The sequence below is a fragment of the Camelina sativa genome, chromosome 6 (assembly GCF_000633955.1).
Source record: "Camelina sativa cultivar DH55 chromosome 6, Cs, whole genome shotgun sequence".
Taxonomy (NCBI): domain Eukaryota; kingdom Viridiplantae; phylum Streptophyta; class Magnoliopsida; order Brassicales; family Brassicaceae; genus Camelina; species Camelina sativa.
In genome coordinates, this window is record NC_025690.1 from 25,636,746 (window position 1) to 25,656,662 (window position 19,917).

Genomic DNA, 19,917 nt, shown 5'->3' on the forward strand with positions numbered 1-19,917 from the left:
TGAAAATTAGATAGAGAGGATGTAAATAGTGCCATCGCCTAGGAATTGAACGTTAGGTGAAAGCAAATTAATGTCTCTTCAAGTCATAAGTCGTCATTATGGTTCATTGTCGGACGTCTCTCTCCACTATTCACCTGTTGAATGATACCTGATGAGACAATTTTACCAAGTGATCCATATATGGAAAGAAGATTTTGGTATCTATTTTTTTTTCTTATATAATTGTTTAAACCTGATTCTCTTGCAAGGAAACGATAAAACGATAAATCCAGAAAATTTGAGATTTTTTTAAAAGTGTTGTGTTTCACCAGTGTCCACACACAGATCATATGTTGTATTCTAATACGATGCTCTATTTAGAGATGTATAATATAGCATATCTCTATGGCAGTACTGATCATCTATTGTATATAACATACAATCGTCGAAACTGACCCCATTTTTTATTCTAATACTAATATGCTTTATATGTGTCACCCACTAACATATTCAGTCATAATTAAGGCCATATACTACTAATATACACAACTAACGTCGTTAGAATAATATTTAGTGAAAGGGACCCTTACCTTGTAACTTAAACATTATTAGGAATAGTACTTTACTTGCTAATGGGTTTAATCAAAGATTTGATGATTCATATCATTTCGTCTGCAGCACAAATTATGGCGCAGTTTAATATAAAGATTCCACTACGTAATACGATTGTGCCAGGTTCTTAGCAGTCCAAGATTTCATAATCATCTTATTAAACTGTCTCGACTGCTAACCAATGTAAATCTTGAGATAGGTATATTCGGTTCTGTTGCACCACACTTTATTATTCCAATTCAATTAGAATCAGTCCGATCAAACCGGTCAAAATACGATGCAACAAAGTCAAAGATAAAATAGATGATATTTTCCCAAGTATTGAAGTCAAGTCAAAGATAAATTAAAGAATCTGGATTAAGGTCAACTCAAGATTCCACTGCTTCACAATCCTTAATATATATGCGCGTGTTATGTATATACCAAAAAAAAAATGAACCATATAGAAAACACAATTACATCACAAAAAAATCACAAGAAGGAAGAGTTATAACTCATTTTCTCGACTGTAAAACTTTCCCGGAAAATGTTACTTTTATTTACCATCGTCATAGGAATCTCTGAGGCTGACGAACTTCACCGTGCCATCACCACCACACGTTATAAATCCATTCGGACAAACTTGTATGTCAGTCACCCCAGCCTACACCAAATTTTTTAACATAAACGCAAACTTGAATAATGATACAAACTCTGACCAATTTATAGTATTAAATTCAGTTTACTAAAAAAACAAATCTAAGATGAAAGGATTAAGCTTTAGGTGGTTGGTTACTAACCCGGATGATTGCACCGTAGCCTCTGGAGTTTGGCTGCAGAAAAGTGTGTCTTTCGTGTAGTTTCGGCCAATGATGTATCAACTTTGCTGCTTTCGCATCCCACAGTTTAACTTCTCCATCTTTGCTTCCCGTCAAGAACAGACTTGTGTGAGGGATTGTCGATATTTTCGTCACACTCCCTAAAATTTGAATCAATGTCAATGAAAGTTCGAGAACTACTTTCAGTTTTAATCAGAATATCAGGTGAATATAGGGTTTAAGGGTGTGCACCTAAGTGAGCCTTTGGTATGTACCAAAGCATCCCATTCTTGTTTTGATCTCCATCAGTCGAAGATCTTCCGTCAGGGTTCCTTTGCTTCTTCATCTTTCCGGTTGCAATATACCGGAAATCGTGCAAACCAACATCGCCGTTTTTGCCACCAGTCACAATCATAGGAGAAATTGAGCCACTACCAATGTCATTATCGAATACTGAGATAGAGCGTGCACCACCTTCATGAAAGAAAAGGGACAAAAAGCAAACAAAATTGTTACGAGTTATGATTATGGGAAAATGATGCTAATGGTGAACACAGTTTACACATTGTTTTATTGGAAGAGACCTTCATGACAATTGATAGATGCCTGGGAGGTTGAAGGCGGAGCTAGAGTATCCCATACAACGACGTTTGCACCACTTGAGCTATATCCTGAGGCTGCAACAATGGATCCACTCGAACTAATATATTCTACATCTCTGCAATCATAATAACAGAAACGGCATAGCTGAAGCTAATGTTCTCATAAGAACATGAAACAGAGAAAAGAAATGGTAATTTTCATGATTGAGAGAAATAATTCCAACCTTGAGTTTTTAGCATATTAGTGAGCAAGAAGTTAAAGATCAAAAAACGTACGATGCATGGCCATTGAAGCAAAGAGATGACTCAACAGGATGGATATTGCTTCTTCCTCCAACTTCTGATTGCCAAGTGCATACAGTTCCATCCAGTGCAGCGCTAGCAAATCGGTGTCCGCATGGACCGAATTGCACCGCTGATATTGACGCCAAAGCATATGGTGGAGGAACATTTGCAGCAGGCAGAACACCATAAGTTGCAGTGGCTCTGTCTTTTCCAAACTGCAAGATGTATGGTTGCATTATAAAACCCACAAGGATATAATACGAAATGTCATATCAATTACTTTTCACTCCTAAGACAATGAGTACATGAAAGAATCACATTGGGTCCACTAATCAATAGACGCTCATAAAAGTTATAGGAAATGTCATATTATTTTCTCCTCACTCCTAAAACAGATGGTGCAAGTGTTTAGGCCCATACCTCCCACAAGTAAATGTGTGTGTTGCTCGAGCCAACCAAGAAGAGAGGCAATGTTGGGTGACTGGAGAATGCTCTCGTAATAACAGTTTCAACTGTTGGAGGAGGATCAACAAAGTGTTCAAATTCTTCTTGAGTTTCCCAACCTAGACCGGAGACTCCTAAGCCCGTGTAACCCGGAACTCTGTGATTTTTCCCACGCTTGGAAAGAGAAACAACTCCAACAGTGGCCCCGCCTAACCCAAGGTGTGCTCCTTTCTTGTCCCCAAGACCAACACCAAGTGAGACACATGTTGGAACTGGAGTTGACTCAGAGTTAGCCCAACCGTTATGTGGCCAGTCAGCATTTGACCAGATATAGTCTGACTGGTTTGTGCAGGAACCACCATCTTCTAGGTTAAAGAAAATTATTCCCTGCATGTCACAGAATGCACATTTAGGGATGTGTTTATGTCTGATGCCACAATACCACTAAACATAAGAAACACTGCAACAACTAAATAACAACAGATAGACACTTCATCTGAAACCTTATCTCAAGATGCTGATGCAGGAATCAGGATACAGAAAAAAGATAAACGGAGGTTTTCCAGGATTCAGACTCATCTTTGCATAGTCAAAGTTTCGGTACGTAGCATATGGCAAGTTACAACGAGTTATGAAATTCACAAGCAAGTAGAGATAGAACAAGTGCTAAAGGCAAACTATGACAATAACTGACCTTGCGGTTGCTAGCTAATGCAGCTTGCCGATGGTTGATGGCATTGATACAAAGGGCCTGTTAGAAAGATAAGAATACTCGATCACAAAAGATACGAAAGTTTCAACAATATCAGTAACTTGTTAGTTAGTGTAAGAAAGAGAATTACCTCTATAAGCTCCCCGGTCCTCTTATGGATTTCTTTGGGGTTCTGGAAAGCAGAGTTTTCACTGGCAGTTATTGCAGCTTTCTGTGAAGAATTTGAAGCGTGGCTTGCAAGAGAAGCCACATCATTACTACTCCGACCATCTTGATTGCATGGCATGTCGAGCCCATTCTTCCTGGTAACTTCTCTGTACATATCGCTCCAATCTTCCAATGGTTTGGATTTTGACCACTCAGATATGTCAAAATTTTCTAGCAAGAAAGCTTCGTACAGTAAATGAGGATCAACACAAAGATTCCAGAACCTCACAGTAACAGCTAGGTCGCCGTTGTCTTCATTCTCTATACGTGCATCTGGGATATCCCGATTACGAAAATTTGCTTGTGATTTCCCACATTCGAGCAGCCATAACAAGGTAGGAACCTGAATTCTCTTCTCTATTTTCTGTTTCAAGACCAATACTAGTTGTTTGACATGATAGGAAGAGAGTTGATCAAGGGTGTTAATCAGTGTTTTTCCCAGAACAGACATTATCTTCTCTGTTACACCTACAATGTCATCACTGGAGTCCAACGATGCCTGAGCATCAACATTTTCAGAGGAACCACTATTCGGGATACCACCATCTACATTGATCGAAACAGATACCAGCTTATGTTTCACAAAGTCTGAAACATGCTTCCAGAAACATGCTTGTGTTACAAGAAGTCTTTCATCTTCTGGAATTGAGTACACCGGATAGCCAATTTCGTTATTCCCAACATCTCTGCTGACCTTAAAATTAACCTCTACATCTGATGCATCTGGAACACTAACAGAGGCTTCATGGTGGTATACTCTCTTCACGCTTTCCATGTCAACCTCATAAGACATATGCCCATGAAAATATGCTATCGTAAGGGGCTGAACCATTCGAAAGAGACAATTTACATCTCCCAGAACCCAAGCTATTGCAAGTCTCGAGCAATATTCGACTAAATCAAGAACAACTGTGAGTCTTGTTTCCAGGTCTACCACAGAGGAGCCCAAGCACAGCCTTATAGATGTTCTTAAACTAGAGAACGATTCCAGAATTCCCTGAAAGTGAAATCGCAAAGCATTGGACCACTTTGGTTCAGGACCAGATGACACCTTGTTTTCCTCAAAGCATGGCATTGAGTGTAAGCAAGTGACACTGCACGCAGCAATGATACGTGCTAATTCAAATGATTTCTCTTCAGTCGCTTTTAGAATCAATTTAGGTAAAGCTGAATATTGGATGAGATCTTCATCTGTGTGAGACTTGTCGTCCGAGAGTCCTGAGGAACTATTTTCCTGAAATATATTGTGTCCCATGGATAGTAAGCCACGGTTGTATGCTGACAAAATAATCTGCCAATAGAAAACAAAGAATTAGATTACACATGGCAATCAAAGTTCTGCGCTGTCAAATTAGTCTAACTGAGACATCTAATATGATGTGCAAGTATTAGTAGTGGAAACCACATACCGTATCACGTAGGTAAGATGAAGACAGCGAAAATCTTTGGTAAAATAGCTCCAAAGCTGTTTGGAGCTTATGCTGAAATCGTGAGAGTTTCTCACATGAAACAATTTCAGAATTCATAAACGGTGCACTTGCTTCCCGTAAAAGCCTTGAGAGGAACTGGACGGCTAAACCCAATTTAAAATGAGTGTCCACAGTAGATGAAATACCGCTTGATACCCAATTCGACGAATGAGGAACAGAATGCTCAAGAACATCTTCTGGTGTACGCAACTGACCGTTACTTGGAACGCTAGTCTGATGATGGGTACCACCATGACCAATGGCAGATGTTGAAAGACATTCTAACGCCTCGAGCTAACAATTTTCAAAAGAAGATAAATTCAAATTTGACCGCACGGACAACCAAACTCCGTCTCAGAAACAATAAATACATCAAATTCTACAGGATATATTCCACCATGAAATCTTTAAAATGCAGATAAGAAAAATATTTTGATGCTAAAATGACTTGTTAAAAAAGATAGTCCCTTCCCTATAAATTTTTTCTTAGCTTTCAACATGGTGCTTTGGTGGAAACATGTAAATTATGGAAGAAGTAATCTAAATCCTATGTCATTTACAAGCACACAGCATGTTCTAGTTTCTTATATAACTTACCGGGAGCCCACATCTGCTGAAGGCGGTAGCAGCCATCAAGGTTGCCCATCTACTAAGAGTTGAAGAACTTTTTTCCCCCAGTGCGTTCTTCACACTATTTTTGGTTGCCAACATGAGGCAGTAAAGGCCAATACTAGGATCCACAAACGAGATGTGATTTGAAGAAACGGTGGAGCTCCGAGAAACAGGGTTCCCTAAACATCCAGCCACAGCAAGAATTGACTGGTGGTACTCTCCTAATTCCCACTGTATAAACCAGGGACAGCTTCATAGTCATAATTTGTAAACACCAAGCAAGAAAGGTATTTGACAAGATAACAATATTTGCAAACAATCGTAATCACCTTAAGAATGCTTGATAGCCAAAAATCTCCTCTCTGAACAGCAGATGGAAGTATATATTTATTTATAAGATTACTTTCCAGGGCCCCACCTTGCCCATCTACAAGCCGGCAAATTACGAGAGCAAGCTGCTCGTCCTGAAGATTTTTCACACAAACATTTATTGCAGATGAAGCTTCACCTCCAAGGAGAAAGAAACCCATCGCCAGCTCCAGTTGGTGTTTACCCATCAGCACATATGCATTTTTCAAGGCTGCTGCCTTATTTTTCTCCTCCTGTAAAAAGAGATGCACTCAAATTAGGAGACATGTCACTCAACGATATCCTAGATACCAGAAGTCGTACATACAAAAAAGGTGAAAAAGAACCTATGATCCCAATAAGAATATGGTTTGTACCAAATACCTTAAAATTGCGTGAAAGAAAAACCACCAAGGGTTTATCTTTCTCATCTTTGCTTAATTTGAAAAGACCAGCCAAAACTTGAACTCTATTTAAAGCTATATAGAGAAGAGCACAATCTCTAGGATTCTTTTTCTTCAGGTATTGCTGTCGGGCCAGTTTCTCCATCTACAGAAAGGAAATAGTATCAAATTAGTGGTGCAGATCTATTTCTTTTACCCTCTGTTTGTTGGTATCAAAAGAGAAAATTATCAAAGAAATAAAAGCAAGCATAAATAGAAGGTGTATCAATACAGGGGTACTTGCATAGCTAGTCTGTAATTTCAAACTTACTCGTAAACGCAGTTGTGCTACATTTGAATACCAAAAGCCAAAACCAAGTGATCGCATTTGTAGCCATGATGATTCATTAGGTAAAAGAGAACCAGATAAATTTTCTTTGGACTCTGAGTGAAAAGCCCATCCGATCATACTAGAGTCAACATCCAACTCTTCCAAAGATGATGTTTCCCCAGAACTTCTAGCCAAAAACAGCTGTTTAAACCTAAGTGAGACCCAAAATCTACACAGCAGAAAGAACACAAAATTTCATGAATACCAATCAGCAAACGGAGAAAACAAATATACTTGATGGAATATATTCTTTGAATACTCTATATTTAATTGGTCCTTCGTAAATTAAAATTAAGAAAATCGAAGAATTATTGTACCTTCTCCCAGCTTCATCAAGACTTGCATAGACAGATGTAGAATGTGGGTTACTTATTTCGCAAAGAAGGTCAACAATTGCAAAATATTGCAATTTTTCTATCCTGGAAATATTTCCTTCGTCTGATAACTTCTTCAGCTGCTCGCAGAAGCCACTAAATTGCAAGTCTGTTGCAGGTGAACTGTAACTACTGTTGGGACTATAAAATTCCATATTAAAGAAACTAGATGACTGCAACCCTGACTGAGACTGTGAATTCTGTATCACTGAACCAGATGTCCCACCCCATTGGAAATCCTTACGATTTGGGCCATTGGAGAGAGACCCTTCATAATATATTGACAAAAGGACATCTGGACAAAGAACTGACTTTACAGCACCCTTCTCGGAGGCATCACTCGAACTGATATATTCAGCAAGATGCCTTAGAGCTGCACTTGCACGTTTCCAATTGCCTGAACACATCAGAGTTAACAATCTTTAGCTAAGGTGAAATTAACCGCATGACACAGGTTATGCTCCTGCACGAAGGAAAAATAACAAAGGAAAGCTAAATAAAAGCTAAACAGCTTAGTTTCAGAACTGATTGAAGAAGGGGGAAACAGAAAACATTTGCAACATTTCACCTGAACGTATAGCTACAAGAAGGGCTTGAGGGTGATTAAGTGGTAAGGCACCTCCTAACTTCTCCACTATATGTCCCATGCTTGTAATGTCATTAATAGTATCTGAACCATATGCGGTCCCAATCAACGACATACTTTTGACTTGCCCGTCATCAGTTGCATTACTAGTTGAAAGTTGAGGAATACATCCTCTGCTAATAGATGCAGTATCAGGTTCTTTAATATCATTAGTACTAGAATCAGATAACAATTCAGAGTCTCTGCCTTCTTCGGTAGCATATACTACGTTGGGAAGATTGGCTGAAAATATGTGTGGATAGTTATTGATCTTTCGCTTCTCATCAACAACAGCCAGCCATTGACCATGTAGACTAATATAATCATTATGAACAAGGCAAGTCTTCGCTATGGATCCCCACCATAAATCATGTATAACAGAAAAAGTACGAGTAACAGCGAAGCATTGCCAAATCTGTGCCTCTGAAGAATAATCAGAGACCGCTAAATTGGTACTTTTGCAGGGTTGCCGAGCCATACCATACACCCGCAACTCCTTCTCTGTGCAAACTTCAAGCAATAGCTGATCACTACCCGTAGTTGACCATCTTACAGCAACAACCTCTGCATCAAAATGTAACGTATGCTCTAGTATGAAAACCCCTGAATCTACAAGGTGTCTAATCTCCCATATACTAATTGTGCGGACAGCTTTTGAATGATTCTCTATACAGACGGCTGCTATCTTGTGTCCCGAATCAGTCAGAGATATAGCACTGACAGGATTTTGGCCAATGGTAAGCATGCCAACAAGCTCCCACGGAAGGGAAGGTGTTGAACTTTCCTGTAAATTACTTCTCCAAAGTTTTAAAGAGCCATCAGCTTGACCAGTTGCCATAGTATAACCTTGAATTTCACTGTTCACGTCATTCTCTAGAGCCCTACCACTTGTGACCACAGCAAAACTCGTAACTTCATCGTCACGGTGAGATTCAGGTATTTCTGAAGAGCATGATCTAACAGCAATGCAATTCGTCTTACCAGCAAAATTATCTTTGAATAACCACTTTCCTAATCCAATACTATCAAAATCATGAAAATGACAATCGCAGGTACTTCCTGCTACATCAAAATGATGCAAGGTCACACTCCATGACAGAGCATCAACCCGTTTCTCTTTCATCCAGACACTCAGTAGCAAAAATCGGTTACTTTTGAATGTCTTTCCACAAGAATTAGATAGATTTCTTGCAAATATGCTGGTCGGACCACTCTGCAAAGGGCTGTTTACTGCAAACGGAATGGTACATATGTAATGGGTCAGATAACCATCATCATCTTTCCCACAATTCCTTACACTAAAGCAATCAACCCCTTCTACATGCCCCACAAGCAGAAATCTCTCATCTTCCAATGACGAAGATGCCCAGCATAAACATGTGTACTTTAATCTTAGGTTCTGTAGCCGTCCACAAGGTTTCCAAGAGGAAACTGAAATAGGATGGTCAATAGCATGGTTCAAATAAGCACTAGAGGACCAGATTATTATTAAACCATTAGAATCCAGGGAAGCAGTGTATCCTGCCTCACATATGAAAGGATCAAAGGCAACCTGTAGGATTTTCCCACCATGACCATCAAGATATAATACTTTTCCATTAATGCACTTCAATAAACTGGATTTATTTGGGGATGGATCTTCTGAGTCATGTGATTTTATTGTGTGCAAGGAAGACCAATACACAGTATTCTGCGGAGATAAATAAATCGACGAGCAGATAAGTGGTGTGCCATGAAGGTTATTTCTCAATAGAGAAACTTTCTTCAGGGGTAATCGATCAGAAGAACCTGAAGCATTCGCTAGAGAGAGTGATCCTGAACCAATTTCACTTGATTCTTCTCTCGCCCACAATGTTACTCGGGGAAACCTCATAGGAGAGACGTCATCAAGACAATGGACAGCCCACAGAGTAGCCAAATTTCCAGGGCCGTACCCTACCAACCACTCACATTTGCCAACTATTTCATGATCATATTTTTCCATAGAAAAATATTGATTAGTACCTTCAATGGTTTTCAATATACCCCCTGTACGAGTTCCCCAAAAAAGAAATATATCTCTGCCCAAACAGCCATCGAAGACGTGATTTATCTCTATTACAGCTGCCACGCAAAATGATTTCTTATGATCAGATACATCTTTCATGCCCTTTTTCGTCTTTCCACCATCTACCTCAATCCATAACCTTACTGCCCCATCCAAGCAACATGTCATTAGCACATTCCTCAATGATTTCCCTATACCTATCGCAGACTGTTCTGCAGCCATCGGCCTCCATTGGATCATGGATATTCTCTGAGGATGAGGCAATTCGAATGTATGATATGATACTCCGTCACTATAATAGGCCAAAACACTTTGACCTGCTTCGTCACACTCAGCTGGAAATTTGCTCCAAGAAGTTGCTGTCGCAAAAGGACCCTCAAACGACCAGGTGGAGGAAACCAGATCTTGAAGGTGATCCCCCGAGAACTTCCAAGCTATTTCCCAAGATTGGTTCCTTCTCTTCCACAGAACGATATCAGTTCCACCAACTATGATCCCATCCCCGGATCCTGTCCACTCAATCGCTTCAACTTTTGTTTCTTGCACCAATATGGAATTCTGACTCCAACAAAAAGAACCTGAATATGAGTAAAGACATACAAATTTAAGATATCCAAACTAAAGTCGTAGAAGAAATATACCAATGGCATCACAAACCAGACCACTTGCACAGAGACTAAACCCCAGAGAATGAAGAATAAAAATCTCTATATGGAGGCTTACCATTGAAATCAAGCGCGAAGAGGTAGATATAGTTCCCAGAGCCAACAGCGAGCTCGCCTAGAGACGGCGTTACAGGAGACCAAGAAACGGAAGTAACTGGAGACGAAACATCGCCGGAAACCTCTAGAATCTGACGGAAAAATGGTGCCGTCGTGGAATCGTCGCCGCGGAGAGGAGAAGGTAAATGAGAGATAACGAGGAGAGTGGATGCTCCGTAAGCGAGCCATGAGTAACCAGCGAAGTCGGGAAGCCAGTCAATAGAAGACTGAGATCGAGTCGGAGCCGGTGGAACGATCTCCGATCTGAGTTGCCGGAGAGGCAAATTATCGATCGGATCTGTGACTGGTGAGATCGCGTCGTGACTCGTCGTCTCCGGCATAATCACGGGTTTTAACGGAAACACACAAATCTTAGACCAAAACTATTTATTTTTCCGTTTGCTTACATACAAAACTTACCCAGCAGGAGCAGGATCGTCGAACCTTCCTACTAGGCTAGAAGGTTCCAGGTCGAGACTGTATCTCGCTTAGGCCCACTTCTCTCACTTGGGCCTCCTTATTGTAAATTGTAATGTGTATTTTTATGATAAAATTAGAACTTAATGGAGACTGTATCTCGCTCAACGGTTACAAAGCATCCACCGTATTCCACACAGTCTGCCGCCATATCTTTATCGCCGCCATAAGCCTCTTTGTCGAATAAAAGCCCAATACGTTTTAAAAATTTAACCAAGTCCCAAATCGGAAATATAATAAACAGATACTAACCCATAACTCCTATAAATAAAAGTTAGTCCACTTTGCTTACAAAGCATCCACACAGTAGTGGGCTTTTCTGAAGGCCCGACTGTTGGAAAGTACCAATATTTTTTTAAACGTTTTAGCGTTATTTTTTCTTCAGCTTTTTAAAACGTTTGTTTTTTCGGCTTTTTAAACTTTTTTTTCAGTTTTTTTTTTTTTGTTTTTGTTTTGGTTTTGGTTTTTAAGTGTTAAATTTTAAATTTGTGTAAGCAAACCGGATACAACATCCGGTCCATATTCTTTGTGGTCTGTAAGAGGTGTTCTAGGTCCAACATGCATTATACATAACTTAAATTTAACTCTTTTTCGGATTTTTTACTTTCTTTTTATGTTTTGGTTTTGGTTTTTGTTTTTAAGTGTTGAATTTTAAATTTGTGTAAGCAAACCGGATACAACATCCTGTCGATATTCTTTGTGGTCTGTAAGAGGTGTTTTAGGTCCAACATGCATCAGCATTATACATAACTTAAATTTAACTTTTTTTTTTTTTGTGAACCACACAATTTCTTAATTTTTTAAAAAACCTTTATATTCATGGTTATTTAAACTTTTAAAGTTTAAAGGTTTTATAAATAATAGTATGAACTTTGTAACGGTCGTGAATATAAAGGTTCATGAGATATTACAACATTATTACTACAAAATCATAAAACCAATTCTAAACTTGAAAAATTCATAAGCTTATATACCTTGAACGGCAGACGAAGAAGAAAAGCTCGAGAAGGAAAAAGAAACTTAAAAATTTAAATATGGTGTAATGCTATTATGTACTTGTAAAATACTAATGGGAAAAGAAAATAGTTATACATTGATTCTCGTAATAGAACATTTTCATGGCATATAACATGGTGTTTTACGTATCAGAACATTATTGTAAACGTATGAGCAGATTGGCATCGATTACATAAAACATGTTTTTAGTCGTGATTTGGCAGAAATATGTTAAAACTCAACATTGTTAATCAGTCAAAACATAATTAACGACCGTCTTCATGCAAAGCAACGCATTAATGCTCTTAGCCTTTCGAGTATGAAGAAGATGAGTAGGTCAAAATTCGAAACAATCATCACGTTCCAATCTAAAAAATAAAAACAAATAAGATGAGTATTTGGCAAGTTAAGGCGTGCACGAACTTTGATGATGACACGACCAATAAAGAATTAAGACCATTCAAACTTCCGACCAAGAAACTTGATCCCTTCTTACTCTTTCTTGTTTCTTTCTCTTTTAACACTCTAATATACCAACACGACCCTACTAAACACTCTCTAATGATGCTAAATCATGCACCTCTCACTTATCCCGGCTAATCCCAAAACTCGTATGGTTTCCAGTAAATAAACGACAGGTCAAAAGAATTAGTCACCAGGTCGGTTCCACTAAAGCTTGAAGAAGAAAGTAGTCTTGGTGTAAACTGGGTTGGTCCAGATCAGTCAGCAGTTTCACTAGTTTGGTAGAAGATCCTGCATCATAATGCATAAAGCTTTTACTGATTCAAAATCAAAGAACAGACACTAATTAAGAGTATATTTCTCCTTTTAAAACCCTTTTAGAGTAACTCGTGTGTTGCCTTCAATCTCACGCTGGGGTCAAGAAACAAGTCACGCCTTCCCAACACCTTATAATCACTTATGTCTCTGTTCCCAACTCTCTCAAATCATGAGACTCTTTTTCATCACTATATATTATATTTCCTAACTTTTACCTTCGAACACTATAAAATCAGTTGCATAAATCAGTACCTTTCAACCTCAAATCTCCTTGTCTCTTCTCATGCAAGATGACCAATTCAGCTGTCCCGTCCTTGTTCCGGCTTAGCTTTTTCTTGTTCACTCTTCAAGTAATGAATCTTGGCTGGGTTGGCGCTGCAACTAGGTTCTACCAATTCAAGGTATCAGCAACGTAAATGACCTAAATATTCAAATTAGAAATTTAGAATCAACATGGAACACATGCATATTTTTTTGTCTATCTTCACTGTATTCAGATTTCTAAACAGAGGTCTGTTGTGTCACTGAATTTTCTAACAGGTACAAACAATAAGACTCACTAGGCTATGCCAAACAAAAGAGATTGTAACAGTCAACGGGAAATTCCCTGGCCCTGCAATATCCGCTCAAGAAGATGACAGAATTGTCGTTAAAGTCATCAACATGACCCCCTATAATACCACAATTCATTGGTATGTGTATGTCGATAGACATATACACATGTACATAAAATATAAATGCACATAAGACGAAGTCTCTAGACTAACAAACGTGTTTTTATTATGCGCAGGCATGGTATTAAGCAAAAACTATCATGTTGGTATGATGGTCCATCTTATATCACACAATGTCCAATTCAGAGTGGACAAAGTTTCACATACAACTTCACAGTGGCACAACAAAAGGGCACCTTTTTATGGCATGCACACTTTTCTTGGCTTAGGGCTACAGTATATGGTCCGCTTATTGTATATCCTAAAGCATCTGTTCCTTACCCATTCAAGAAACCCTTCAACGAGCATACAATTCTCCTAGGTAATCTTTATTCTTAATAAAGTCAAGTCTATTTCGCTAACTAGTTTCACTGAATTTGTTTCTCCTGATAAATCTAGGTGAGTATTGGCTTAAGAACGTGGTGGAGCTGGAACAAAATGTACTGGAGAGTGGAGGACCTCCTCCTCCAGCAGATGCATTCACAATTAATGGTCAACCAGGACCTAACTACAATTGCTCCTCTAATGGTAAATATCAGATGAAAAATGGTATGATTGGTATATATGGAGAAAACAGATCGTGGATCCTTTATTTTTATATCTTTATATTTCAGATGTTTATAAGATTAAGATAGTGCCAAGGAAGACGTACCTACTAAGGCTGATAAATGCTGGCATTAACATGGAGACCTTCTTCACCATAGCTAATCACAAGTTGACCATAGTGGAAGTAGATGGCGAGTACACCAAACCATTTGCAACAGAGCGTGTGATGCTTGTACCAGGACAGACAATGAACGTTCTTGTCACAGCTGATCAAGCCGTTGGGATATACTCCATCGCCATGGGTCCGTACGAGTCTGCAAAGAACGTCAAGTTCCAAAACACATCAGCCATAGCTACTTTCCAATACATTGGTGCATTGCCCAACAGTGCAACAGTACCAGGCAAGTTACCTGTTTTTAATGATAATATTGCTGTTAAGACTGTCATGGATGGGCTCAGAAGTCTAAATGTAGTTGATGTTCCAAGAAAAATTGACGCTCATCTCTTCATCACAATCGGAATAAATGTAAACAAGTGTAACTCTGAAGATCCAAACAACAAGTGCCAAGGTCCCAGAAAAGGAAGACTAGCAGCTTCAATGAACAACATCAGCTTCGTCGAACCTAAAGCCTCGATCTTGGAAGCTTACTACAAGCAACTGGAAGGTTACTTCACTTTAGATTTCCCAACCACGCCTGAAAAATCCTATGACTTTGTCAGTGGGGCACCCAATGACATAGCCAATGACACGCAGGCTGCAAATGGGACTAGAGCAATAGTTTTCGAGTATGGGAGCAGGATACAAATCATCTTCCAGAATACTGGCACACTCACAACAGAAAATCATCCAATTCATCTTCATGGACACAGCTTTTATGTTATTGGCTATGGCACAGGTAACTATGATGAACAAACAGCACAATTTAACCTGGAGGATCCTCCATGCTTGAACACAATTGGAGTCCCAGTAGGAGGATGGGCCGCAATACGGTTTGTTGCCAACAATCCAGGTATTCTTTTTCACAAAACTCCTTACATCACAACACACATGACAATTTGCTGATAAATTCTTCCTTTTATAATGAACAGGGCTCTGGTTATTGCATTGTCATTTCGACATCCATCAAACATGGGGAATGAGCACTATGTTTATAGTGAAAAATGGCAAGAAGGTGCAGGAGAGTCTGCCTCATCCTCCTCCAGATCTACCAAAGTGCTAGCTTAATAGATATTAACAAGTGGTGACAGGGAACTAGTTTCCAGAGGAAGGATTTTTTGGGTAACAACCACAGAAAGAGAACTACACGCTTCTATCTGCCTTGCTCTTATTCATTATTTCTAGAGCATATGAAAATGGCATTCAAAGGGATAGAGACTATGGTATAGACGAAGAAGATTCAGATTCTTTTATTCAGATATTTTAATATGATCTAACCCAACAAAAACAAAGATTGTCACACGCTCCAAAGCCAAGAGTAAGAAAAGTAAAAGTATTATGAATTGCTACAAACAGGCGTATGACATAAGGGAAATCCACAAACGCATTCTTTAATCACCCTCTCGGAGATAAAAAAAAAGTTAATTATGGGTTAACCTTTTCTGAAGTCCAGCACTTCTGTCCAGTTCCACTAGACATGGACGAAAACAAAAGCCTCTGATTGCTTTTCAGATTCAAGTAATCAACCTGTCATTCAGGGGAATTCATTCATGAGAAACCTGCTTCTATGTAGGGGACAACTCAAGAAAGAAAGTTTCAAAAACAAAAACAAAACCTTTTCTGGCTCTAGAAGCAGTAGGCAGTAGTCAGGAACTGGACCACTTGAGGGATCTAATTTAACTTCTTGGTTTGGTTGCTCAGTGTTGTTGTAAGGACTACCGGGAGTAGGACAGATGTAGATAAGCCTTGACCTTAAGGAATTAGCAAACCAAGCTTTCTCTCTTTGCTATATAACACATCAAGCAACCAAAATCAAAACGATAAACACATAAAAAAAAGTGTCTCTTCCTTTCCAAGATAGTACTAAATGATCACACTTTAGTATAAAGGTTTAAAGATGTAAATCCAACCTGAAGCTTAGTCTGGTCAGGGTTCGAAGCATCAATGACCTCAATTCTTCCACTGATTCGGAATTGCTCCCAAGTATCCGAGAAATACCAACATATCTTGTGAAAACAAAAACAACCACCATAGTAAGAATCAACGCGAGATTCGGCAAAGTATAATCTTAAATCGACCTTAAAGAAACTGTTTTACCTCAGAAAACGGACAATGCTTAAGCTCTTCAATCTGCAAACAAAAAAAATGCAGAGATTTTACAGGATCAAAGAGAGAGCTTTATAAATAAATAAAAAGAATCTGCAAGCAAGTAGCTTTCATCATAACTTGGAAAAATCTCGAAGACCTTACGACTACGAAGATCGGTGTTGATTTGAATTCTATCACTGTGCTCTTCAAATCCCCTACCAAACAAAACCAAAACGTTCACTACCTGACCAAAATCGAAACACAATTAAACGGGAGAAAATCACGCATAGGTAATCACCTGAATACAACAGTACGATTCGAAGGCCGTCCGTTTAAACCAATCGTCGCCTGAAACACACACGCACAAACACATCAGCAGATGAACAACAACGCCTTGATGAGAAAATTAAGAAGAAGAATAAATAAAAAAAAACACATACGAGCTGAAGGTAAGAAGAGTGGCTTAGATGAGAATTAGATTCAATTGCACTAAAGAGCAGTTGCTTCCATGGCGCTACACTTGTTCCCATCTTCTTCTTCTTCTTCACTTGCTTCCGACCTTTCCACGTTAGCGAGTACAGTAGTTGAATTAGATGATCACCGTCACATCGAAACGGTGTCGGATAAACTATTTAATTGTAACGAGCCTGTTGGGCCATAATTGTTGTTGGGCTTACACTATTTATTAAAACTCAACACAACTAGAAGAGAAAGAAAACAAAATACACTGCTAACCGACTTAGGAAGGGACAAGTGGCAATTGGCAAGTCGTTAAAGCAAAACGGCAGGCAAGGGAAAGCTGAAACAGTGAAACGACACGAATAGATAGAGATAGAGATAGAGATATTTTCATTGGGTGGGGGAAGGTGTTGGGTAAGAGAAGACAGATGTCAACATCAACCAAGAAAATATAAAAACTAGAACAGTCTCTAATATTTGTAAGAAAAAAAAAAAAACAAAAATCTCAATCACGCCACGAAGTGTGGGACCCATATCCACCTCCTTTTTGTCGCTTCCTGTCGGTCCTTCTCTTTCTCACTCCCTCCCTCGTCCTCTTTTTCAAAATTCTCCTCCTCCAAAATTCCAAATAGATGCAATCTTGTTTATATTTTAATTTGTTAACTTGGATTTCTTTTTCGTTTATTATATTATTCGTTGTATAATCTATGAATTGATTATAAAGGGGTCAAATTCATTCATTACGATAAAGCATCCAGTGTATACGATTAGGTTGTTTTTTGCTTTTACCTCGTGTAGAATCATCTACACACCTAGCCGGTTCACACGGTTCTATTATTATACCTCTCATGAATTTTTCCGTGTACACATACTTTATATTTCACAGTATATACTTTTCATTATAAGATGTTCTAATCTTTATGATCACTTTTAATTAAAATCATATTTAACTTTAGATGTGTATGATGTAATGACATCTGAAAAAAACTAAGATTGTTTGACAGAATAGACATACATGTAACTTGATATTGGTGTTGTTTGGTAACATTATGTGTTATGTCGTAATCATTAAAAACAAATGAACTATAGAATGACAAAGTTGTATTTCAACCATTGACGAATCTCATCGGTTACTTACACAAAATGGAGATCGTACTGTATATTTATATAGTAAAGTTTTAAAGTCGAGCTAAATTTAGGTGTCAAAGCCACTAAATCACATGTACGCAAGACATGTGGTGTATATACATATAGGTATGGTATTGGGATTTTAAAAATATAGCTAGGCGATTTGATGGACCATATATGGCCAACAAATAGTATCCAATCACAAAATGGGAGGCCGAGAAATAGCTTACAACTCATAGTTCCACTCACTCTATGCATTATCATGATACACACACAGCGTTTTATATCCCTTCACAAATATATTATTTTAGCAAGAGGACATAATTCCTTACACACGATTTTTCTCTCTTAGAAAAGTATGTATATATTTTTTAAAGAGGGACCAGAAAGAGCTAGCAAGAGAGAGCGGTCACGAGACATCATCACTAGTCAAAATCAACAAACCCAACTTTTTCTTTTTTTTCTTACTTTTAATCTTTTTTATAACCGAAATTTTTTAAAAAGTTTAATCCATAGTTTTCTCCCGAATTAGACGGACGAAATTATGAAATTACAGATCATAATTTAATCTCTAAATCAAACATTTTTTCATGATGATAATCGTAATGGCATAATTTTTCTTTTCTATTCAATGAATCATATTTAAACTATAGTATTAATAGAACTGAATTATTCTACTCAAAACACATCTTAGTTATATATGAATAGCTATATTCTCTTAGATAATAAGTTAAAATTTGGGTTCTTCTCTTCTCCGTCTTCTTCGCTGGCTCTTTTTTCATCATCCATAAAGTGAAAGGCAACGCATAGAAGAGCCATCACTCACAAACAAAGAAAAGGCAAAAAAAAAAAAAAAAGTTCTCAAAAAACATTCTTCTCTTTGGCCTTTACTCAAAACCCACACACACATCTCTCTCTCTCTCTCTCTGGCTTTCTCTTTGTCGGAAGTCATGGACGCTACGAATTGGACACAGGTGCTTAAAAGATCTTCCTTTGACTCTTCTCTTTTGTTTCTTCTTCTTCTTATTAACTACTTCCTCCTTTTTCTCTCTTTTCTTTTTCTTAGCCTACTTCATGATCCGTGAAAGATTTCATACTTAGATGAATATCATCATGGTCATGTGTTTGTGGTTATGGAGAATAGAGATATGTGTATTTAAGATTTTTTTCAATGAATAATTTGCATGGGAAAATTATTATTTTTGTAGGTTTCGAGGTCGGAAAGAAAAAAATAGTGATACATTATAGGCAGCTCACAACACTTTTTTCTCAGCCTTTTCATGTGATTAATCATTAATTATATTTTGAGAAACTAATAGAGATATTAAAAGAAAGTCATGATTTGTTATTTACCCTTTGTAATTCTTGGTGTTCATCTCTTTTCCTCTTTCCACCAAACCCTATATGTACATATTATATAGATATCAAATAAGGAAAAATCTAATGTGCATGTTTCGTGTATAGTGCTTAGAATTGCAAAGCATATTGTGAATTAATCATATGTTTAATGTCTTAATTAGCTTATTTTTTAACTTATGAGTCCGTATGGTCTAATACAGGGTTTCAAATTAAGCTCTAACTAACTATTTAGAAATCATTTTCTAGGGTTTTCAAGAAATGATGAACGTAAAACCGATGGATCAGATCATGATTCCTAACAACAGTACACATCAATCAAACACAGCATCCAATGCAAGGCCAAACGCCATTCTCACATCGAACGGCGTCTCAGCCGCTGGAACCACCGTCTCCGGCGTAAGCAACAACAATAACAACACGGCGGTTGTGGCGGAGAGGAAAGCAAGACCACTAGAGAAAATTAATTGTCCAAGGTGTAACTCAACCAACACAAAGTTTTGTTACTACAACAACTATAGCCTCACACAACCAAGATACTTCTGCAAAGGTTGTCGAAGGTATTGGAC

At 38.2% G+C, this 19,917-nt stretch overlaps 4 protein-coding genes across 6 annotated transcripts; 1 reads left to right on the top strand and 3 right to left on the bottom strand.

The window, feature by feature from the left end:
* On the bottom strand, positions 931-11,056 carry LOC104793635. Of its 3 annotated transcripts, none has more exons than XM_010520030.2 (16): positions 10,611-11,051; positions 7,784-10,465; positions 7,159-7,612; positions 6,782-7,010; positions 6,452-6,616; positions 6,049-6,321; positions 5,705-5,950; positions 5,048-5,401; positions 3,562-4,929; positions 3,414-3,470; positions 2,696-3,106; positions 2,267-2,490; positions 1,973-2,106; positions 1,641-1,862; positions 1,371-1,549; positions 931-1,234 (listed from the first exon to the last, which is right to left on the bottom strand). In XM_010520030.2, exons 1-16 carry the CDS (start codon positions 10,987-10,989, stop codon positions 1,127-1,129), a joined length of 7,485 nt encoding a protein of 2,494 aa, XP_010518332.1. In that variant the 5' UTR covers positions 10,990-11,051; the 3' UTR covers positions 931-1,126. The 3 variants fall into 3 exon arrangements, with proteins under 3 accessions (XP_010518332.1, XP_010518333.1, XP_010518334.1); XM_010520031.1 differs by having other exon boundaries at positions 7,784-10,445; positions 10,611-10,698; XM_010520032.2 differs by lacking the exons at positions 931-1,234; positions 1,371-1,549; positions 1,641-1,862 and having other exon boundaries at positions 2,015-2,106; positions 2,215-2,490; positions 10,611-11,056.
* On the bottom strand, positions 12,496-13,068 carry LOC109133390 (the record flags this gene model as incomplete). Its single annotated transcript, XM_019246456.1, has 1 exon — positions 12,496-13,068. A coding segment is annotated over one exon (108 nt), but the record flags the coding sequence as incomplete, so codon positions are not given.
* LOC104793637 (laccase-6) lies at positions 12,990-15,709 on the top strand. The gene is made up of 6 exons (XM_010520034.2): positions 12,990-13,302; positions 13,442-13,593; positions 13,692-13,936; positions 14,014-14,142; positions 14,229-15,170; positions 15,250-15,709. Exons 1-6 carry the CDS (start codon positions 13,192-13,194, stop codon positions 15,378-15,380), a joined length of 1,710 nt encoding a protein of 569 aa, XP_010518336.1. The 5' UTR covers positions 12,990-13,191; the 3' UTR covers positions 15,381-15,709.
* On the bottom strand, positions 15,544-16,962 carry LOC104793636 (pyridoxine/pyridoxamine 5'-phosphate oxidase 2; the record flags this gene model as incomplete). The annotated part of the gene is given in 7 exon segments (XM_010520033.2): positions 15,544-15,844; positions 15,933-16,103; positions 16,228-16,323; positions 16,415-16,447; positions 16,563-16,620; positions 16,704-16,753; positions 16,846-16,962. Coding segments are annotated over 7 exon segments (600 nt in total). The 3' UTR covers positions 15,544-15,742.